The sequence below is a fragment of the Halichoeres trimaculatus genome, unplaced genomic scaffold (assembly GCF_033239565.1).
Source record: "Halichoeres trimaculatus isolate MK-OKI-2021-1 unplaced genomic scaffold, fHalTri1.1 fHalTri1_scaffold_7, whole genome shotgun sequence".
NCBI lineage: Eukaryota > Metazoa > Chordata > Actinopteri > Labriformes > Labridae > Halichoeres > Halichoeres trimaculatus.
Genome location: NW_027437185.1, coordinates 27,066,551 through 27,091,338, shown reverse-complemented (window position 1 = coordinate 27,091,338; position 24,788 = coordinate 27,066,551). Strand labels below are relative to the sequence as shown.

At 38.7% G+C, this 24,788-nt stretch overlaps 1 protein-coding gene across 1 annotated transcript in view; it reads left to right on the top strand.

Moving 5' to 3' along the window:
- Positions 1–24,378, top strand: part of fgfrl1a (fibroblast growth factor receptor like 1a) — an 81,433-nt gene extending 57,055 nt beyond the window's left edge. Inside the window, exons 4-8 of the mRNA XM_074673256.1 lie at positions 13,037–13,114; positions 18,759–19,064; positions 21,028–21,200; positions 21,313–21,493; positions 21,793–24,378. Coding sequence (XP_074529357.1) covers positions 13,037–13,114; positions 18,759–19,064; positions 21,028–21,200; positions 21,313–21,493; positions 21,793–22,229 — 1,175 coding nt within the window. The 3' untranslated portion in view covers positions 22,230–24,378. The remainder of the gene's footprint in view (positions 1–13,036; positions 13,115–18,758; positions 19,065–21,027; positions 21,201–21,312; positions 21,494–21,792) is intronic.
- Positions 24,379–24,788: the final 410 nt, after the last annotated feature.

Genomic DNA, 24,788 nt, shown 5'->3' with positions numbered 1-24,788 from the left:
TTTGTTAGGTCACTGTGCCTCCTTCTCTCCTCAAACAAGGTTTAACCCTCAAACCAGAAAAAACCTAGACCAGAAAAGCTCATTTTTCTTTTTACATCCAAGGGGTCAAGGCTTGGGTACACTTCTGCAAAATCATTGTCACTGTTTGTGTGAAAAATTAGCAGAGGAAAACAATTTAGTATGCTTGTGAAATGGTTATGTTTGGACATGATCACTGTGCTTGTTTCATGTTGAGTGTTTACTTGACGAGCAGAACTGTGAGATTTTTCTGCTCTTCTCTGTGACTGAGTGTAAACCACAGCACTAACACACAGTCTCTGCTCATCATTATGTGAATTAACACAGGAAGGGCTCACAATATAATACAGCTGTACAGTGGATCTATAAAAGCTTGAGTGCTGAAGGGTCTGGAACTATTTTCAGCCTGTAGGGGTGGTAGATTCCACTTCCTGGAACAGGATTTTATTGCCCACAGTTTTAGCCAAAGCTCAGTGTCCTGGCTTAAATTAGTTACCTGGAAGCGTTTTCTTATTGAGGATTTTGTCAAGAGGAACTGGGAACTTTAAGGCTTTGCTGTTCTCAGTGACATTTTTTATTGTTATTCAACACTTCAACTACTGCCCAGCCTTTATCCTCAGCCAGCAGCGCTCTGTTTTACTCTGAGGAAAAAACTTTACGGTTCATTGTTGAAACACAAAAAGACCAGATGTTCTGAGCTGTGATCCTATTAATAATCACTACTTTGTGATAAAATAGACCGTTTTATATACAAGAACATGATGTACATGAAGTTTGTGGTTCCCAGATCAAACACAGGTCTCTGAATTCAGGCATAAGCTTCACACCTGTAGAAAGAGGAGATGTTTAAGACTCAGTGTTGGATAGAAATGAGTTTGGACCTAAAAAAAAAGACATTAGTTTTTTGTTTATATTTCAGGCTGGTTAAAACTGGATCATGAAAGTAAAGATCTCAAATGAGTAAAACTTTATTGGATGCTGCATTATTTTGTCTTCCAAATCTGTAATTTTGCAAACACACATGGCTATAAATTTGCCCTCCTTCCATTTGTTAACACACACACACACACTCACATGCACACACACACTCACACAGGTGGCTGTAATTAGTACGTTGAGCCTTCCCATGGCACAGGATCAAACCGCGGTGCGCTCAGCTTCAGGGAATATAAAGCTCTGTTTAACACACACAAAAACACATACACACACACCCACATTCGTGCACCTCCACACATTATTTCTTTCTGTCACTAACGTGCTGCTGAAACACAAAAGGTTCTCCTCTAAACTGTTAGTGTTTAGTCTGCCTCTGACTCAGACCTCTGTTTGACTTCACTGCACAATCTTACGCAGTGTTTGTTTCTGCTCAGAGAGAACGCCAACAGTCAAGGTGTAGAGCAAGGGATTATGGGTGAGATAAGCTTCAACTGTTCAGCATCTCTGATATAACTTGAGAATATACACAGTGGGTTTTGTGCTGCTGCAGAGGTAAGCAGATCGTACAGAGCCAAAGCAGCTCTGCACAAGGTTATGAAAGCAGAAATAAAGCTGCTGCTCGTAAGTCCGAGTGTTCACGTCTTCGTGTTGAAGATCAGGCAGGTTTGTATTTTCGCAGCCCTGTTTCACCCTTTTCCGACATTTAAATACAAAAGACTGTAATTATGGTTGTTCTAGAGAAGTCTGCACGCATGTTGCTCCAGCGATCAAGGTCTGCAGGTTTTTATCCTCTAAGGTTTGAAACTGATACTTGAACTGTTTCCACCTCCTATTGGAAACAATTTCTGTCGTCGATTTTAGAGTTAAGTGCAATAATGGAGCAATTTAAAACAAAGCCTTAAGTTGTACAGGTTTATCTGTAATGTGATACAACAAAAAGCTGGGGCTTTACCTGACATAGTATAATCAATAAGCTGCATATGTTGTGTGCATGTTACTTTGTAAACCGAAGGTTAGTTCTCTCTTGAACCTTGGCTGAGGGGCTTAAAAGAAAAATCCATCAGTTCTGGCAAAGTGTAAGGTTTATATTGGGAGCAAGACTTCCTGATGTGCCAATGGTCAAGTTTAAAGATATCAAAGAACAGAATGGCTTCCTTAAACTGCCACAGCGGCCTCAGTCACTTTGCATTCTCCTGAAATTTTCTGGTATTATAAACTTTCATCACTCTACCTCTAAAATTTTCCAAAGCCACCATTCACACACGTCCCTCAAAACATGATCTTTCCCTGTTTAACAAGCTTCTTCTTCAATCTTCAATGTTTCTATTTATCCCGTCAAACAGTGAAGTGATGTAAACATCGGCACTATTATCCTTTGCTCACTTGAGATATTTTCCGCTGCATTCTTACATCAGCTCATCCTGACGTCAAGAAGGAATTTTAATAGATGGATGCAGGAAGTGTTTGAGTTATGCCTGGGTGAAAAATTTGTCTTTTGGTGTTCACACCTTGACAATTTAATGTCTTTACACTCAGGATGAGACGTGATTGTCGAACATTTGATCACTCATTCAACAATAAAAAAGTCTAATAGTTTTATCTAATATTTTACCTGCTTTCCTGGTTTTCATGTGATATAACTACTAGAGGCTGTTACATTTTTGCTATTACTAATTCTATTGTAATATAAGAACATCTGGATAACTTGAGGAACCACAAGGGTCAGGTGCTGGTGAAACAGGCGAGGCACTGTGAGATTCAGAACTGGAGGAAAAACACAGACACATCAAAGAGTTCTGCAGGGAACTTCCACAAAAAATAGAAAATAAATAAAAAATAAATAAAAAATTAGGTTAGGGTTAGGAAACTTAAAAAAACCACTATATACTCTACTTGATTAGTTGGTGAATAGTTTGCAATGACTACATAATTTTAATACTAATAGTCTTCGAAATGCCCATCTTTTTTTACATAGATCATTCCCTTTCTCTATTTGGGTCTAAACATGATTGTGTCTGAAATGTGCAGATTATCATTCAAATCATCAAGCCGATGCTTTGAGTTTCTGTGAACGGTGCTGATGCAGTTTTTAGGACTTGGCCTTTGCAAAAATCTATTTCTGTTTTTAGTTCTTAAAACAGTCTGCACAGTTTTCAAAGGCCTTCTCAACTAATGTCAGATTTGTTGGAGCATTTGGCCACAAATTGAGGAGGAACTAATTTTGAATCTATGTACTTCACTCCTGTCTGCAGTCCAAAGCTGCTGGAGCTATCACAGGATTTCAGACTCTTAGCATTTTTCCTCATTCCTGCCTCATCGGCTCTTTTAGGACATGGAATGGCTTTAAACAAAGCTTTACAGTTACTGTCACTGCAGCCTAATTCACCTAATTGGGACTTAAACTTTGGATGTTTTCTTTTACTAAATAGAGTTTCAGGAATGATATAACTCGATGATGAAAGCCTTTTTGGATCCAGTTACTTTGGAAAGTAAAAGTGGTTTTCTCTCAAGTTCCAAAACTTCATGTCTAGTGCAATATGGATCAAAACAGTCAGCTTCATAAAAAAAAAAAAAAACAAAAGCTGAGCATAAGATCTTTGGATTTCACTGTTCTAACCTTTGAACCTTCACAAACTCCTAACTCTATTTTCCCCTGTACCTGAATCTGTAAAGGGAAGTTTTAGCCCATTTTATAACATAACATAACACACATCTACACTTACACACACACACACACCCTAACCTCAGTAAATCTGCTTTTACTGTGAAATACTTTCCAGCAGACTTTCTTTTTAATCAACAACATACTGGGATTACTACTGACTGTAGTTTCTGCGTAAATGTGCAGGTGTCTTTTTTAGTCTGTTTGTGTGTGTGTGTGTGTGTGTGTGTGTGTGTGTGTGTGTGTGTGTGTGTGTGTGTGTGTGTGTGTGTGTGTGTGTGTGTGTGTGTGTGTGTGTGTGTGTGTGTGTGTGTGTGTGTGCGTGGTTGACTCATACACACAGGTTTATACCAAGTAGGTCAAAAAGCTGGAAACAATTCTAGAGAGAAAGGTTGACGTGTGTTCGTCATATTTCACAGAGCCTGAGCCCGGGATTGCTGAACGTGTAATCGCATTTTTAAATCACATTGCATATTTTTTCTCTTAAAAAGTTTGTTTTCTTCGCCAAGCTGAAGTACAGCAGGGTCAGGTGTTGGTGCCTGCCTGTGTGTTTGTCTGTGAGTCTGAAATGAAATGTTCTTAGAGCGTTTTGGAGCAAATGATATTTACCTTATGAGGAGTTTTCAGTCTTTCAGAAATCTTTGTGTGTGATTTATTGTTACGCAAACGTCATCACCTCAAACACACGTCATCTGTGTGATCACTGCCAGCTTAAGACTCTGACACAGACACCAGCTGTTAATCTGTCATGTAAGCTTGTGTTGTTGCTCCCAGAGAGTAGCAGTTAACAATAATGTACGATTGTCTCTTCTGCTGTTCCACTTAATAAATCTCCCTCTCTGCACCCACGCCTTCTCTCCCCAGCTCCGTCTTTTCATCTCTCCCTCTCACCGCCTCTTGACCTCCTCTAAAAGTCCGTCAACTCGTGTCTTGTTGCCTCTCTTTCTATGTCTCAGCCCCTTTCGGCGTCTCTCTCTCATGCTGTTAATGGAGGACGGTGTAGCAGCAACAGTTATAATGACTTCCATACGACTACACAGCTTATCCACGGACGAGAGTGTAAATCACAGTGACGTGTGTGTATGTGAGTGTGTGTGTGTGTGTGTAAGGGGCCTTTTTAGTGAAGTTCATGTGGATGCCTGTTTTCTCTGGAGATTATGACATCTTTTAACACAAAATACTTCAAGATAGTCATTCTGATCTTGTGTAACAGTAACAGTTTTATGACTTGTGTAAGCCTGGGATGATGGTCAATAAATCAATTAAACGTACGATAAATGAAATGAACAAAATAATTTTGCTGGCCTCAATATATCGCCATGTACATACCTGTTTGTTTTCCCCGTCTTTCACCTCCAAACATGCAGTTTGTAGCAGAGTTAACAGTGTGAGTAAATCAGCATTCACTGGCATTTGATCGACAAAGAATCGCAACAAAAATGAGACATCTGGCCTGTTTATAGTTTGGGATGAAGTTGATGAGGCCAATGAAGCCTCACGGATGAGAGGAGAAATGTCTTCACAAACTCTAAACTAGGGATGCACTGATCCAACTTGTCTAGTCCTGATACTGATACCTGGGCTTTGGGTATCGACCGATACCGATCCTGATCTGATACCAGTATAAGATAATAACCTGCATGCTCTACTATGGGATAAGACTGGTAATGTTTTGAGTAAGAGACAAAATGCATACAGATGGTATTACTGAAGTTAATATTTATTTAAACTATAATTGTTTCAATGGTTAACAGCAGTTTGATTGAAAAACTGCTTCAGAATTTACAGAAATGACTATTTGATTGTAAAATTTTATACCTTGTAGACAAAATCATAGTTTAGCCTTAGAGTCAAGTTTGGATCGTAGTTTTTTACACCGCAAAAGGCATGCTGCCCTTTAATACAGTTTTTGAGCATTTTGTTTTTATTGTTTTTTTTTGTTTTGTTTTGTCTTGTTTTGTTTCTTTTGGATATTTGAAAGTTATTGACATTTCAGTAACAATAGTAAAAAAAAAAATCATGAGGAATAAAATTTTATTGCATTCCAAAGGGTGTGTTGCTTTATTATATTTACATTATGTAAGTGGTTTATTTGGTCTCAAACTAATATTATTAATGGTCAGGCCCAGGCCTACTCTTGTGCCTTTTAGAATATTTTTTTTAGTGGAAAACAAGTGAAATCTGGATGGGTATTGAATATTAGGAGCCCAGAAAACATTGTTCTTGTGGTCGTCATGTTTGCTGAAACTTATCATTTTCAGTGTGGGGTAATCACTAGGCCATGTTTGTGTCCCAGAGAAACAAGAAAACCTTGAATTTTAATAATATCACATTTTGGAGAAGTTGGATTAGAAATTCATTTCTATTTTTGAGGAAACCAATAATATATGATTACTGCAAAACTTGCATTTTGTGTTAGTGGACTTGGATTAGCCTCTCAGTTTTACATAATCCCACAAATCAGTTTAAAACATCCAGTCTGTTGGTTTGGCTCATTCACAAACACATTAAACACCCACTGTCCACAGAGGATTACATGAGCCACTAATTACATATGAAACACAAGTTGAACCACAGTCAGAAGGTTTACACAGAACTCTGCTATTCCTCATTTTTAGATCTTAACCCACAGCGTGTTTATCCAACCGTCTATTACCCTGACATTGTGTGTAATGTTGTAACTTGTGGAAACAAAAGAGAGAATATTCCTAAATGATTGTGGCCGGAGGAGAGAGGTGTTCTGTGAATGTGGAGTGAAAGTCTTGTTTCTACTGAAAACAGGTCGAGAAAGAAATGATAGAAATGTTAAATCTCAGCAATATTGAGTTTGTCCCAAATGATTCACAATTGTGGTGTTATTGTTTCCAGAGTATCATTGAGCTGATGAAGTTATAACGACTGTGTTTTGGAGGGATCAGTGCTCTGACAGGCCAGCGTGCTGCTGAAGGAGCACTTGTGTTTGTTCATTTAGTTTTTAAAATTGAGGGATTTGGTTGGAGGAAGATCCTGGAAAACTTGATACAATACTCATCACCTTATCCTGCTGCCCGGGCGTATCCAGGTTATTGCACCTCTTGTCTAATGATGAAGAGTTAGTAGGTTTACAATTTCCTGATCATGGTGAGTTAAAGCTTTTAAGTGTGGCTGTTTAGAAATATGTTTTATGGAACAACCTCAGCCTGTCAGTTTCTGAGATAATAACTTAATTGTTTTAAGGATGAAATTACAGTATTAGGCGCATCTTTTCCATCTTTCGATCATTAACCACTGCACAAAATAGAAGAAGCTTCAGGAGTCAGCAGTTGACCACTTAAGGTACCTGTTTCCTGATCTGAAACAGTTTATTCATACTGGCAGTGTTTGATCCAGTGTTTCTATAATGTGTTTTATTAATTTGAATTGCTCCCTTTTCAGTGAATGGATGGGACTAGTTACACTGCAAGAAGTTAAATTTTTATTGATATTTATTTATTTTTATTTTTTTATTTATTTATTAATACCTCCCAAATACTCCCCTCAACAGTGTCTTGATAAAAATAAAGGAAAACTAGAAAAGCACTCAGAAAGCGCAGACCTACACTTCAGTCTTACTTTAATGTTATACTCCCTTTCAGCGGACTGTCTGCTACAATTTGGTGTGAGTTGCAGGTTTGTACGATAATCTCTTACCTGACAGTGTTGAAAATTATGATGACCCAGTACGTATTTCATATTCCAGATCTTAGTATCCAGAATATTGTCAGGATCTGGATCCTACTTTTATATCTGACAGAAATTATCATGACCTTGTCTCGTATTGTTTTGCAAAGTAATCTGACCATTTATTGTGGAGTTATATACACATATGGTGAAAACGGTGCTATCTCACAATGATAAAGAATCCTTTTAAAACATCCTGGCTCCAGATGGTGATCCAGATCACCTCCAAAATTTAATCACTTTTTCCTTATCCTACTTTGCACATTTCCTGAAAATTTCATCAAATTCTGGTTGTTACTTTTTGAGCTATGTTGTTCACAGACCATCAGACAGACAAACTCTCCCAAAAACATAACCTCCTTGGCGTAGGTAAATATAGTGTAAGTTAAAGTCACACATCTCCTTGATGAAGTTAGAATTTAATTTTTTAATGGAAGCAGTTTAGAGTAATTTTCTGTTCACTTAATATCATCATTTTTCTTGGAAGGAGCAGAGAATCTTTCATGTTAGAGTAATGGGCTCAATTACTGTTGTTTTAACAAGGATTGCATGGACATAGGCATTCCTGATTAATGATCACAATCAAAAATCACTACCTAATTGCTTGATTACACTAAAAGGAAATGTTTTGACAGCCTGCTTTAAGGTGGCAGAAATTATTTCATTTTCTTTTAACAATTTTCTGATGATGAGTATAATTATGATCAAAGCTTCCTAGAAACTGCATTCACTTCGGTGACAGAGTTGTTGCAGTAGATCATGTACCTTATGTACCAGGTCTCGTGTTGGCCGTCTTCTTGTTTAAGGCAGAGCCCAAACTGTGGTGCATGCATGACTTCAGAGGACTTTTGTGTGATGGTGTTTTTGATCATTTATATCCATGCAGCTGGCTTCAACTTCAACATCGGTGAAAATTGCAAGCCCTGCAATTCAGAAGGAAAACTGTTCTCGACTCAAAAATAAACCCTCCTGGGACTCAGGTTTGACTGAACAATGCTTTTTTTCCCCACTCTTTTCTGAATCATGTTTACTTGTGGTAGCTCCTGTCTCTGAATTGTAAAGTGACAACATCAACTCTGCATGAAATATGAGGCCAGTTTGTTCAGTTTTAAAGGAATAACTGGAGTTTACTGGTTTGTCCGATACACAAACTCAAGTCAGGCTGGTTTGGCTGCAGTGCTGCAACAACGAACGGTCAGTCAGAGCTGACACAGAAGCATTTCTGTCTCCACACACACACACACGCACACACACACAGAGGTTCTGTCCACATATCCAGTGTCTCTATATTAAAACCTGGAAGGACATGACCCTTTAGCAAAACACTGGCCCCCTGGACACACTCACACATTGAAACACACACACACATTCATAGAGGGCTGTTGGGACTCATATTTCTGAGCATGTTCATGTCCAACTGCTGCCTTTTCTCTACAGACCTAAAAGTAAATACATGAAGGGGTTACACAAACACACACACTCAGACAGGGGTACCCAGCTAGTGAATGTGTGAAATGTAGCGCACTGCTGAACCATTTCCCTCCTGTAGATTAAAGGAGGGGGGAATGAAAAGAAACAAAAAAGAAAGGAGGCTGAGAATGAAACAGAAAGCAGAAGTGTGAGGGGACTAAGTGGGTGAAGGCTGGCATGGAAGTTAAGAAGAAAAACAGACATTTTGTGTGCCCTTGTGATTTTTTAATTTTATTTTTACTTCAACCTTTTAACCAGTATGAAAAATTGCCACAAGAAGCAGCAACAAGTTTCTGACTGACAAAGAGCAAGCACAGTACGAAATACATGTCAAACATAGGGATGCTCGAAACTGCTTTTTTTCAGATCAATACCAGTACGAGTACTCTTTCTTGAGTACTCACCGAAGTATCAATATCACTAGAACTTTTTGATACATAAAGTTATTAGAGACAGATCATTTTGAGCAAAGGCAGCATGGTCACTCTGCCATTTAGTCCAAAATAAAACACAAACACTAAATTCACAATCTTTTTTTATTATTATTATTTTGGATGAATTACCAATGGTGCAAAAAAATCCCAACAACAATAAGAGCTTAAGTATTTTTTTTTAAATGCACTGAAGAGCAAAATAAAACTGTTTCTATCCCTGGTTCATTCACATTGTGTGGACAGGACCTGACGCACATTTGCCGTGGTATCAAACCTCTGCAATATAGCGCCAACTTCTGGGGAGGAGGACTTGAGTATTGGCAGTATTCACAAGTACCAATATCTTGAATTAGGGTTGGTATCAGCCCATTCGGTACTTGCCCATCCCAAACATGGCAAATATTTGATACTGTGATCACTGAGTCCAATTCAAACATATGGATACCTGTATAGCTAAAATGCATGTTCCAGATTTAACCAATATACTTTGTTATTCAGGTGTTAAATATCACAGTTAAAGTTTTGTGGTTATAATGAACAATAAAGTTAATGTACTGACAGCTGCATGTAGAGGGTGTGGGTCATTTAAAACATGGATCTTAAAGGGAAAGGCATAAAAATAACATTTAGTATCTGGCTGAACACTAGAAGGTGGAACACGATCAGAAGAAACACTTTGTTTATCAAAAACAGCTGAAGCAGGGAGGGGAAAGGTTTTCTGCTCCGTGTGAGTGCAGCTTGAAAAAAAAAAATGGAGCATTCGCTTTACCTCCTACCTGGAGTTTTTGTGCAAGGACGGTTAACATCAGGTAGAATAAAGGAGAACAAAGTAAAGAAACAGTTTCCAACACGGAACACAACTTCACTGTAAGGGTTAAAGTCTTTTACCTTCACATGTCTCAGGGTGCTGCCCAGAAAAGCTGGAGTAAGTCTGGTGAAAAACAGCCATTTGTTTTTAAACCTGTAGCTCAGAAAAGGTGATGTTGGGGCTTTTTCAGGAGTGCACTAAATGTGTGAAAGTTACTTTTAATTTGCTGCACTGTATGGACAATGAAAGCCATTCTGAGTCTTTGCAGGTCAGGGTGTGCTAGCTGCTACAAGTGCTTAACCATATGCCCGCTTTAGTTCAGACCTGTGTGCCGCTTGGCTTCAGAAGCTCTTTCTCAGAACATGCCGTGCATGCATGTAGCAAGAGGGAGGGATGAGGGGGTTGTAACAAGAATACCAGAAAGTCAAGTTACCACTTAGTTAAATAATGTCAGAACACACATGTATGGACACACCCTTACAGGAATTCATATCACACACACACAAACACACGCATAGAGGGTCTGCCAGTATGCTATTAATACCAGTGGAGGATGCAGGTCATGCCTCGTATTTGCATTTCAGATGTTCATTCCATTATCCAAATAGTGATGCTTTTAAGACATTTGGCGCTACATTAAACACTCCAAGCTCTCCGGTGGTCTTCTATCATCCACACACACATTTGACTGTGTACCAACATGCACGATAAACAGATCCTTTACAACTGCACACACAGACACACACACACTTGTATGAATTTCCTACAGGTGGTCCAAGCCTCCTTTTTTTCCTTCCATCACCACCATCAGGTTTTGGTTGAAGTTTCAGGTTCAGGCGGAGTTAACTGCACATCCCCCCAGCCTCATGTATTTTGACAGACTTGGTATTGCTCTGTATCAAGCCGCTCCACCTCCCCGTAACAGGTCCCCTCAGATACATTGGTTCCATCTTGAAACAGTTGCAAGCGTGAAGGTCCAGACAGATGTTTGTATCTTTTTGATAATCAATGTGGGAAGACGTGCTGAGGGAGAGAAACTGATATGCCAGCGGGAGTTTGAAAGCAATATGATCCTGTCGACTCACACACAGTTTGGAGGGACACGGAGAAGAGTTTGGATTTTCTTTTCCCTGGGAGGTTGTTTCATTGGACAGGTCATTTTTTTATTCAAATCCTGTGGAAAAAAATGTTGAAGTTCTCTCCTATTTTCCTGCTTTGTAGGTTAGTAAGGTACAGTTGGATCATGCGATCTCAGCCGTATTAACCAGGAATTTGTCATTTTAGGGTTGAAACAGAAATATACTGAGGGACATTTTGCATAAACTCCATGGCACCATAGGTAGATTTTTTTTCTTTATTTGTTTTGTTTTATTTGAAAGTTTTAAAAGCCTTGTAATTTTAGTTTTTTTTTACATTGCTTGATTTCTTAATATCACAGACAATTTGGTTATAAAATGAAATCAAACTATTTATCCCAAAGGAAATTCCAATTTCCAGGTTTCTCCAACTTTCAATAAAATGAAATATGAGTCACAGAACAGCATCAATTATTACAAAACACATAAGTGGAAAGAAGTTGAGTCCACTCCACTAACCTGTCCAACCCACTTAGAAGAGAGGTAGTGGGCGAGGAAGAGACAACAAAGAAATTAGACTTAAGTTACATGGTGGGGAAGCAGGGAGATTTGAATGCTGGGCCAAAAGGAAAAACATGTCCCCACACATTAAACCCACACAAAGAGACCGCTCACCTTTTGAACCTGCCTCATCACAAAACTAATCCATTGGTGTCTTTGCCTTACTCCTGCTTATTTACGGGATTTGTATAAGGAAACTAACCTCTATCCATTAACATTGATTTTTTTAGAGGTGCTGTATTTAAAATCAGAAAGTATTAGACTTTTTTTTTTTCAGATTAGTATTTTTACCAATGTAATTGGGATATCAAAAAACAAACGATGAAAATAAATTTGTCTCTCAGTCAATAATTGCACTTGGAAAAAAAAAAACGATTGAGAATGCAGAATTTCTTTTCAAGGCTACTAGACTGTTAAGGGTTTGTGAGGACGTTTCTTCTCTCATCCATGAGACTTCATCAGCCTCATCAGCTTCGTCACAAACTACAAAAACAAACACACATGCACATGATATATTAAGGCTGGCAAAATTATTGAGTGTGTTTCATTTATTGAACGTAAAGTGATTTATTGACTCTCGTCCAAGGCCTAGGTAATACATGTGTTCTAAATGGAATAACATTTTATAAATGTGATACATGTGATAAAGATGGTTAGTTTGTGTCATAAAAAGTAATACATGTATTATAAATAGCAGTAATGTGCACCTTTTTTTAGATGTTTCAAATGTGATTGTTGGGTTACACTTTAAGTAGTTTTTTTCACTGGATCTGCACAACTGTGCAAAGTATATTTCATAACAAAGATTCTTTTTGGATCCACAAATCCATCCATTATTATTGCTTCCATCTATTTATTATATATTTATTATTTGTATTTTATTTAATTATTTGATTGCTCTTCTTCGGGCCTTTTTAAGTGTTGTGTTATATGTTTTTAATTTTTTTTTTTTTGTTTTTTGTATTTTACATGAAGTGTTTCTTTTGACTCATGTTAGCCATTTATATATATATATATATATATATATATATATATATATATATATATATATATATATATATATATATATATATATATATATATATATATATATATATATATATAATTTGTTTAATTTCTCTGTACAGCACTTTGGTCAACATTGTCTGTTTTTAAAGCGCTTAACAAATAGAGTTGGATTGGAGTTGAACTTCTACCCACAGTCAGGGTTGGGTGCTGGAGCCTATCCCATGACAAACTCACCTTTACGCACTTTAAAGTGACCAGTCCACCTGATGAGACTGTCTTTGGACCTGAGCTTGCACAGAGACAACATCCAAAATACACAGATGGACAGTCCACTAATGATGCATCTCTTCTTTTCTCTTACCAGATGACTCCAGTTCAAGAGGTGGAGCCTTGGTGCCCAATGGGGACTCTGAAGGTGTCCCAGAGCTGGCTGGCAAACTTGGTAACTACCCATGACTCACATGTCCTCATCACAACAAGCATTTAATCATTTTAAAACAAGAGGAGGAAGAAGCATTGCTGAGAGTGTGTTACTTTTTTAAAAAGTACAGCAGCAGATTGTTCAATAAACACCTCCAACATGTCAAAGGGGAACCTATGCTAGTTTGTGCCCACAGACACACACACACACACAAACACAGGCGCACATCAGGGTGCTTGTTTGTTTAGATAATTGGCTCTGACAGAGTGGAGAGCAGTCTATTTGTGTGAGGTGTGATTTGGTGGGACACATTCCTTCCTTAACACCTCCTCTAAAGTCTCCCCCCGTCATGTAACTTTACCCTTCTTTCTCTGCCTGTTGTTATCCTTTTTATCCTGCTCTCTTCGTCCCTCCCTCTTGCTTCCTCCCTATCTAACATCCGTGCACCCTCTTCTCTTTAATGACCACAAACATTTACTCTTTGTTTTATCACGCACATTCTTTCTCTTTATCTGTTTGGCCTGCTGCTCTTGCATTTCTGAAACAAACTCAAGGCTTTGGAGAGTAGAGAGTCAAAACCAACTGTAGCCATGCACGTTCAAAGAAACTCTTATTTATTTGAACGATGCTCCTCCAGTGACATAACAGGGGCGCCAATACAAAAAACACAGCCACTGCCAGAAAAAGTGATCCTGGCCTCACTTCTGATTGGATACAAGTTCAACCAGCACAGACAGCATGGCAGCCAATCAAAACAGAGAACTTGACATGAACTCTATATCTGCTGTTTATCTTGCTGGCTTTTTAAAGCTAAAAGCAGATAAACCCACATGATTCAATATCAAAGCTGTAAACATGGCAAACTTTTATTTTTAACAAGCATACTTCCAAAGTCAACTTTTAAGTGGAAGAATATATTTTGTCATTTTTGGAAACAAACTTTTTTTGCTGTCTTGTTCAGAGATAGGTTAGACAATTCATTTTTTAAACTGTGGGTTATGCCAATGGTTCCCAGAACTGGAATGCACTGACAGGCAAATTCAGAAACAGAAAAAAACAAACAAGAAAAGAGTCTTATTTAAGCTGACCAGAACAAAATCAGACCACAAACATCATTGTGTTCCCTGTATTAATCTGCAATCACTGATACTGCTGTTATCCTAGTCCTCTAAAGGGTCTTTTGGAAACAAAGAACTGTGGAAAACAGATCCAATATTTCTTTTGTTCAAGATTTCCTATAGAACTCAACCCGTATTTGGGTTCATATTTTCACAATAGTGGATCAAATAATCAAATATAAATGTTTTTTTGATTTTGCAAGGCATTTCCTAACCCCCACTTTGGAAACCTCTGGATTACACAATCATGTTCCCAAAGAGAAAAAACACCAAAGACGGGGTCCACAGCTGACATGACTGTCCTGTTCAAAAAAACGCTTTGCAGCCCTGTCTGTTAAAGGTTGGATGTTGTTAGTTGATCCCATCGCAAACAGAATCAAAAAGTTGTTTTTTTTACTCTTAGTACTATGATAACAGTTTTAATTCCTCACATAAACAATATATTTGTTAAATGATTGAACTTGTCAGGGTCCATTCTTCGTCCCAAGCCTTGTCCTGTTGATTGGTACCGTGGCATCTGGCCTAACACACAGACAGTCAGGACCTCAGTGCCGCCCTCAGACCCAAGCTGTCAGCACATTTGTTACCTCTGCCGAGGAGGTTAGGTTTTTGGGTGAGTTTGTCTGTTTGTTTGTCTGTGAACAACATAACTCAAAAAGTCACAAACATATCTTGAAAATTCCAGGAAATTTTTAAAATATGATAAGGAAGAAGTGATAAAATTTTGGAGGGGATCTGGATCACCGTCTGGATTCAGGATTTTTTAAAGGATTCTTTATCATCATGCGAAAGGACCGTTTTCACCATATGTGTATAACTCCACAATAAATGGTCGATTTGCTTTGCAAAAAAATACAAGACAAGGTCACCATAATTTCTGACAGATGTAAAAGTACAATCCAGATCCTTGCAATATTCTGGATACTAAGATCCGGAATATAAAATATTTGCTGGGTCATAATAATTTTCAACACCGTCAAGAAACAAATTATCGTACAAACACCAAATAGCAGACAGTCTGCTGAAAGGGAGTATAACATTATTGTGCTCGCTGAGTTCTTTTTCTAGTAATTTTGTTTACCAAAATAAACGTAAAATTTTAAATCTCAACCTAGTTTTTCAATGATTTTCCAGGTACACTCTTTGTGTTAGGCCAAGCTAACTGCCCTCTGGCTCTAGCCTACCTGACATATGGATCATTCTAGTCATCTCACTCCCAGCAGATGGTTTCAGTCTTAAAGCTGACCCAGGACCCAAACTTGACCCCCTTGACTTCCCCTTTGACTTAGTGTAAAAGTGATCCTTATTCTTAGATTAAAGCTAAACCAGAGTCTTTACCGAAACTACTCGAGTCAAACAACTTCAGTTTGTAAATATCTCCTCAATCTCTTGGGTCAACATCAGCGACCACATACCACCCTCGTTCTCCACACACGTACTATCTCTGTCTCCCTCTGGCACGTCGTCTGATCATAGGCGGTCAGTCGGGGGGTCAGCAGTATTTTTACACTGTGAAGTGTGGCGTTGAAGAGGCCCCAGAGACCCAGAACAAGCCTGCCCTTTTGCCCGTCCTGGCTCTAACCTTCTCCTTCTCTTTCTCTTGTTTTTTTTTCCTTCTACCTCTTCGAGTGGCCTCTGTCTTACCTTTGCTTTTATTATTTTTTTAACTTCATCTCGCGCTGTCTTTGTTCTCCTTCCCTGTCATCATTTCAGTTTTATTCATCTGTTTTAAGCAATCTGTCAGACCTCGGAGAGTGCTAACCTTAATCTGAACCTCTCTGTCTCCTTTCCATTGTTTGCTCCCTCACTTATGTTTGATTTGGTGCAGTGTAGACAATATAAATCAGTTCATTTCAGTCACACTTTGCTGTGTTTTGTCCACTTTCCAGGTTTGTCTTCATACAGTTTAGATCAGCTGCACTTTTGTCTGCACACTCTCTAAATTAGAGTCAAAGTCAGTACAGTTAGATATAAATAAACATAAAATAAGACATTTCCAGGGAACAAACTGCTCATCAATTACTTCTGATTCTCCTCAAATCAACTTCCCCTCTTTTGTTTAATCTATTGACTCAGACTGGTCACAGGTCAGCTGTTGTCCAGTCATTTTTTAGAACGGGTCAGAATCAGGACTTAAAAGCTTTTTGGGTATGTTTGTTTTGTCCTCCTGCCCGGCTTCCTGACGGTCTGCAGATATCTGTATTCCTCTGAGTAATGAAGCCGCAGTGAAACCTCCTCGTTTGAGCACGCTAACCCATCACATAACTCTTGAGCCTGTTTGTTTACCCAGAGCTGGAATAACAATTGCGTCCAAAGAAAGAGACGCAACTGCAGTAGTTCAGGGTGATTTATCTGCCCCGGCTGATGGCTATCTGCTCCAGGGTAGAACATGAGGGCTGTAAAAATCAAGCACTCCTGTGAATGATTTCCTCTTTTTACTCCCTACTGGGTCGTTTTTTTCTCTCTGCTCTGTGTGTCTTCTGTGCTTGCTGGCTGTTGTTGGTCAGATATGTGTGTTTGTGTGTGAATGGATGTATGGGTTCAGGGTAAGATGGGTCAGTCATGAAGTTAGGTGGAGGGATGTGGATGTTTGAATGGGTGTGGAAGGTTAACTAACCTTTGTATCTTTTGAGATAGGATATGCACACTTAAATGAGCATTTCTTTTGATGCTAAGCCCCTGTCCAGCTTTTTATGACTTTTATTCATGACTGGATAATCATAATAATGCCACATAGAAGTTGATAGGGCTGGGACGATATGCTTTCCTCGCGATTCGATTCTATTACAATTTTGGGGTGCCAATTTGACTTTAATTGTGATTCTTAGATATTTTCTATTTTGCGATTTTTAGTTAGATTTTTTAACACCAAACCATGTGGAAAAAGTCAAATGATGATGATAATGTCAACAGACTACATCAGGAGCCATATTTCCCATAAAGTGCACATCATGTGAGCCAGAAAAAAACACTTCACCCTCTGCTGGGGATAAGTGTTAACTTTTTCCCAATCCAGTTAATGAACAAAGACTGAAATGAAGAAATTGAATTTGAAACAAAAACCTTTCTTTCTTTTTTTTATGAAGAATCCCAATTTCGATATTGTCAAACAAAAAATCTTTATATAAATATTCATTTTTTTTCTCCCACCCCTGGAAGTCAAACAGTTTTTGTTTGTTTATTTTTCAGTTTCACGGCAAGATCTCATGGATCTGCATGCTGTTGGCCCCATGGTTTTAGCTTCCACCTCGTATGAGAGGGCTATAGTCGTGTCACAGCATTTAATAATAATGTGCTTAGGTTAAATGTACATATTCCTGGTCATGTATCTAAGTCTTGGCTTTTAAGGGGTAAGAGGAATTGATTCCAACGTTTTTCTTAAAGGAAAGTTTTGCCCCATTAATAAGAAATGATATCAGTTAATTGTAATAGCAAGCTTCACCAGTTAAATTAGATTCCTCTAATTTAAAAAAAAGTTTTCAGAAAATTTCTGTCCTCCTTTTCTGAACAAGTTGCCAGATTTTGAGTCCTCATATCAACTTGGAGGCAAAAAAAAAAACTGTCACTAAACCATTCTTCTTCTTTTCTTCTTCTGAAAAGGGCAACATATCGTTATATGTCATCATACATCAGAATACAAAATCACAAACATGATAGCAGGAGCCATGAATAACATTGGTTGACTTCTAAACTTGATCTCATGGGGTTCACACATGACCCTGAGCTGTGCCTCCAAATGGCCTCCTCTGAACAGCCAAGTTAGAAAAAAAATCACCCCCTGTACAGTGTGTGCCGATAGTAAAATTAGGGACTGAGACAGGAGACGTTTTTTGAACCTGCTGTAAATAGTTTAATTTCTGCTTTGAAAATGGCTTTTTTTGGCTTGGTGTGTATTTGACTTCCAGTACTTCCAGAGCCAGCCTCAAGTGGACATTTGAGAAACAGCAGATTTTAGCACTTCCGCATTGTCTCATATTCTTAGACCGGGAGTTGCCTCCTGGGCCTAAGATGAGGTTGAAGCAGTTTAGTTTGTAATCTGACAAAGTTTCATGGGATGGTAAGCGCAAGTGTCTCATAAAGTGCATAGAAGACAGCATGTGAGATACTCAGTTTAAAAATCAAACACATAAAGAAAAGTTGGTTGAAGTCTAGGAATAGTTATCCTTAACAGCAAGTAGTCTTTCTTTCTTTCTGGAGGCAAAAAGCTAACACAGTGTGTGGTGTGAGTCTAAGCTTTTCTGAACTGCCCCTCTGTGTCACAGCTTCTCCACATTATGTGTCTTTGATGGCTCTTTATACCTCATAAAAGTGTCATGTCTGACTCTTTATGGATTCCCCAATCTGCCCTCTTTCCAGCTGTCTGAAGAACAGAACACAGCTTGTAAATATAAAACTTTTGTGTGAGTCATTTATCTTTCTGAAGGTCTGGATTTGCCTATAATCTTTAGTTAAAATTTTATCAGGGGTACTTGAAATCTACAAACACCAGAAAAGATTCCCTATTAAGATTGTGTAATGTCTCCCTTTCTCTCTTTATTTCCTTTTAGTACGTCCACGTTTCACCCAGCCGTCAAAGATGAGGAAGCGTGTCATTGCTCGTCCAGTGGGCAGCTCAGTACGACTGAAGTGCACAGCATCAGGTAACCCTCGACCGGACATCATCTGGCTTAAGGACGGTCGACCTCTTGTGGATGAGGAAGGTGGAGCGGCAGGAAGAGGAGACGGGGAGGGAAAGAAGAAGAGGTGGACCCTGAGTCTGAAGAACCTGGCACCGGAGCACAGCGGGAAGTACACCTGCCATGTCTCCAACAGAGCAGGAGAAATCAACGCCACCTACAAAGTGGAAGTCATACGTGAGTCAACTTCCCGAGTTTAAGATTCAACTTAGGATATGAGAGAAAAAGAGAGGGGAATAATCTCATTCAGCCTCTTGTGCTGAATTATTTGATTGAAGTCTTTTTAGTTGTTGTGGTGTGTTTCATAAAAAAGCCACAGTGGCCACATGTACCAGCGTGCCTGCTAATGAGTTTCACCAACGTTTAAAATAGCTTTAAAAGCCTCTGCTCACTTCAGTGGCATTCACTGATCTGCAGCAGGCTTGCCAACAAATGTAAGTCAAGCAGATGAAGAATGTTCAGTTTTCTGAAGCAGAAGCTGAGGCAGGCTTTATTTCCACTGTTGAGAGCTGGTTGTGTGTGATGATGAGTTGTGAGTGTTAGGAAATGCATAGGGTTTCAGTCTAAAGCAGCAAAAGCTGTATAGGTGAGTAAAGATGAAATGTGAAGTTGTTTGGTGGATTTATGTGTGCGTGTGCATCGAACAGTATGTTTCTGAAGGTGATATCACGTATAGAGCCTTAAACCAGCTCCTCTCACTTTACACTCCACATCTGTTGGATATTAAAGTACTGCTGTAGTCCTTCCTGACACACACACACACACACACACACACACACACACACACACACACACACACACACACACACACACACACACACACACACACACACACACACACTAAGAGGAAGTAAATCAAACAACTGCTAGCTTGTGTCAAATGTGACTTTTTTTCTATCAGCAGTGATTCACTCAGCTGTCAGTGATTTACAGCTTTTAGATACAAACAAGGAAAATGGACTCTAGAAAAAAAAACAGTTTCGTTTTTTAAAAAAGGATCACTTTGCATTAAGTTATTTTTCTGGATGTCATTGGTTTGTCACAGCTCTACAAGAAAGCTAAGATGAAATAACTTTGAAGTGGGACAAATTAAATTTATTATTTTAAAAACTTTTTTAGAAATACTTGACAGTATCTTTTTTTTTTTGATTATTATTTACATTTTTCCAGGAATATTCCAATTGAGATACAAAATTTCTCTAACAAGGGAGTCTTGATAAAGACTATGATAATTTGTTACCGGACTGTTGAAAATTATGATGACCCAGTACGTTTTTCATATTCCAGTTCTTAGCATTCAGAATATTGCCAGGATCTGGATCCTAATTTTACATCTGTCAGAAATTACAGTGACCTTGTCTTGTATTGTTTTGCAAAGCAATCAGACCATCTGTCGTGGAGTTATATACACATATGGTGAAACTGGCCCTATCTCAAAATGATAAAGAATCCTTTAAAAAATCCTGGAGCCAGACAGTGATCTGGATCACCTCCCAAATTAAGATAACTTTAAGATTAAGATAACTTAAGAATTCTGTGAGTTTTTGTCTCCTCTTGTCCTAGTTCCCTATTATATCCGCTGTCCCTGCTCTTTTCAAAGACATAAAGGCAGAAATCAAATCTTAAATACAATTTATTCACCTAAATTTTTCTCCTTTAGCCTCCCTGAAAGCAAGTAAAGTTTGGACCACAAACTTATTCTGTAACAAAGCCAAACCTGAAGTTCCTCTTTTTAAACTCCTGCTGAAGCAGAGTTTCTGTAATTATCTTCTCATGAGATTGTGTTACAATACCCAAATAAGAGACCATTGAAAGTCCCACGCAGGTGTGTTTATTCTGCTGGATAAACTGTGAAAGAAAAGGCAGGAACTGAAGATAAGGGATCTGTTTGTGTGTCTTTAGCAGAGAGGGAGGATGTGGTGCTTGAATACAACAGGTTCTGTACAAACGATGCTTTAAAAAAACATGTTCCATACCCTCAGGTGTGTGTTTTTGTCAGGTCATTCAGTTTATTCACATGGAATAAAGAAGAGTGAGTTCTTATCCTCCACTGTGCTTTTTTTTTTCCATTTTACGTTCAGGTAAAAGCAGATAAGTCTCAGATAGTGTATAAATGAAATTATTTCCTGTCTTTCTTCAGAGCGTACTAACTCCAAACCCATTCTGACCGGTACCCACCCTGTTAATACCACCGTGGACTACGGAGGAACTACGTCTTTCCAGTGTAAAGTCCGCAGTGATGTCAAGCCAGTCATTCAGTGGCTGAAAAGAGTTGAGCCTGGAGACGAGAACAAATTTAACTCAACCATAGAGGTACAAACACTCAGTTTACATGTAAACATAATCCTTTGATGCTAACTAGAGTGAAGCAGTCATATAGTCGTGGATTGATTAATGAATTAATTGTTGTATTTTCTTTTTTAAGGTTGGGGATCACCGTTTTGTGGTCCTGCCTACAGGAGAAGTTTGGTCCCGTCCGGATGGCTCATACCTCAACAAGCTGCTGATAACCAGAGCCAAAGAGGAGGACGCTGGCATGTATATTTGTTTAGGAGCCAACACTATGGGCTACAGCTTCAGGAGCGCCTACCTGACTGTGCTACCAGGTGAGAGGAAGAAAGAGAAACGCACCTGAAGACACACAAGAGAGCTCTTATTGATCATGTGTGATTATCCCTCTAGGTTAAATTACAGGCGGGGAAGATACTTAATCAACAGGTTTTAATAGTGTCAAAAACTTGATTCTGATTGGTCAAAACTTATGTACATTGGTTATTAATTATTATTATTTTAATTCTGGTTGTTGACAGGTAAACAGCTTTCATAGATGCCTTGATGTCATAAATTGTTTGCCATATTTATGTCTGAACACCTTTTTTAATGACCTTGCGTTTTGAATTTGCAGATCTGAAGCCCCAGAGCAACTCTATCCCCACAGCCACATCCCCGAGCCTCCCCTGGCCCGTCATTATTGGAATACCAGCAGGCGTCGCCTTCATTTTAGGCACCGCCCTCCTCTGGTTCTGCCAGTCAAAACGCACCTGCTCCTCCTCTTCTTCTGCTTCATCCTCATCCTCTTCTGCCCTTCCTGCTGCCCAGCGTCTACCTGCAGCCAACCGAGAGCGAGCCTGCCCCGCAGCGCCTCAACAACCAGCCAGCGGGGATAAAGATTGCCTTTCATACGAGGACTACATCGCCCATCAGCAGCTGCTCCTCGCTCAGGGGGGAGCTGGACTGGCTCCCAAAGTCTACCCAAAGATCTACACGGATATTCACACACACACGCATTCACACGTGGACGGGAAAGTGCATCAGCACCAGCACATTCACTACCAGTGTTAGCAGCATGAACATGTGACTGTGCACGGAGACTTTTACACAAACTGTTCAAACAAACTTCAGACATACAGAGCACAGAAAAGGAAAAGGTGCAAGCAAAGACAATGCAGAGTGACATCAAATACACCTCCTGAACATGGACTCATCCAAGGCATATAAATGAAGAATGTAAAGGTAGAAATAGATCCTTATTTTAACCAATCTGGAGGAAAATCCAGTGAAATCTATCCAAAAAAATCCCATTATATATTTTATTAAAGCATTTCTTACAATATCTCAGTTTAAGATTGTTCAAATCTCACATTTTTAAAGCCAAGACAAACATCTTTAAAGTGACTTAACCCAGCATTTAGACACAGCCTGTCCTACTGCAGAGGGTGCACTATTTCAGCGTGCATTGATTCCCTTGTTAACATGGTAATTAGCATGCTGCTTCATCCTGGATAACCTAACAAGAATATTTGTGTTACTGCACAGCTTAAATCCAGAGAACATTTCAAGAGTGAGCCAAACTGAGCCATAAAAGACACAAATCAAACAAACTCCCACTGAAGGATGTGAGGGTAAAGGCTGCGAGTTTTCACGCCAGCTGGGCTGACAGCCTTCCTGATATATGTCCAGCTGCTAACTGGGTGCTGTGGAAAAAAGAGCTGTTGTCAAACTGAGTACAGACAGCGTGCAGCATGGCTTTGACAGCAGCCAGAGTGTAGTTTCTGCTTCATCCAAGGGGCTCCTCTTTAGGAATATTTTCTCAACTGTTCTGCTGCTTTATTTTGTGAAAAATGCTGGCATTTCCTGTTTCACATTATCTCCTTTTTGGCTTTGCTTTAAGCTTGCTGACTGAAGAAGCAGTTTTCAGTTCTCTTCATGTTATTGGTTCAGTTTCTTCAGCCGGCAGTGCAAAGGGATGATCAGCTCGCCTTCGGTGCACACTGATGCCTTCCAGGAATTGTTTCCAGACTTGGTGGATCACTGTTGGATCATTGGATATGTCACAGACTCTTGTTCATCCACTTTGAGATTTACAGAGCGTAAACTCTATCTTAAGGATGAGACCTAAAGTCCTCTACTCTTCTTTTCCTTCTTCTCATAGTGCCTCACAATATGACCTCCAGTGTACTGGAACAGGGTTTGCATGTGTGCTGTTCTCCACACAGACTTTGAGGGAGTCACCTGTTGGCTGCTTTTGATAGAGGACGTTCGTCACACCAGCAGATCCCTCAGTCACTCTGTTACAGAAAGATTTGTAATACTACAAAGATAAATGAGAAGTAACAGCTCTAATGGAATCAAATGAAAATATTTTTATCTCTAAATATGATGCAGTTTATGATGCAGATATACCCACTAAGAAGCTAGCAGTAGCTTGCTGCTCCCAGCCCTATGAATTATCACACGTGTTTTGGTACGTTGAAAGACGGTTTGAATCTGTGTTTCATTTACTTCTGTTGGCTGCCTTAACTGATGTTTAAATAATAACATCCCCTGGAAAAATACATTTCACCTGGATGTCAGACATCATCTTGCTTTTTGACAAGTGTCTTGTTGATGCACCACAAACCCATGATATACCTCAAAATAACAGCTAGAGTCATATTTTTCTATTTAGAGGCAGTTTGAATGAATGCAGGTCTAAAGGTTTCATTAGTAGCTTTCCAATAGTGTTTTCTTGTCTTCTTACTTTTGTTTTGAACATTTTTTCAGCTGAACTTCAATTTCTATTTCTTTATTGGATAATTTTAAACAAAACTCCCCTTTAATCTGTTATGTTGAAACCATAACTGTTGTATAATTTTAGTGAGACTGTATCTCGGACCACTCAGCAGCTCCAGCAAGTACATTGGTTCAGAAAAACTGAATGCTCATATGTCTCCAGATTTTATCCAGAAAGTGTGCCTATTATTTATTTTCTTTACAACATGTTTGTTTGTTTTTTTCACATAATTGGGCATTATACTGCATGAGTGGATTGTTTTATAGTAGTAAAGTAAGCTATGTAGCAAATACCATGTTCATGTCATTGTAAGATACTGTATTTATACGTGCCAATGGAATATACGAAATTTTATCGATAATCTTTGTATCGACAATCTTGTACAGTCTATTGTCAGTTAGGCTTAAATGTTGTTTTTCCCCATTTAAATCATTTTAGTGGTGCCATTAAAAAGTTTAATCTATTCGAAGTGTCTTTGCCCTAAAGATTTTTTAACCGATCCAAGTTTTTTGCGTCAACTTCAGACCTATCACAGCCAGTCTTCCATTCATGTCTGATCTGCCTCACACAACGGATTTACAAATTTGAAAAAAAAAAAAAAAAAGACAAAAAATGGTGATGCTAAAATAAATGCAAACAGTGACACCAAAAAAAAAGTGGAAAAAAATGAAGTTGCCAAAAAAAAAAAAAAAAAAAAAGAAACATTTTTGTCAATTATCAGATCAGAATCTGAATCCAGTTTTATTGCCAAGTACATTTGCACATTCAAGGAATTTGACTTGGTGTGTTGGTGCAACAATGTACAAGAAAATAATGTGAATAGAAAATAGTAAAAAATAACTACCTGT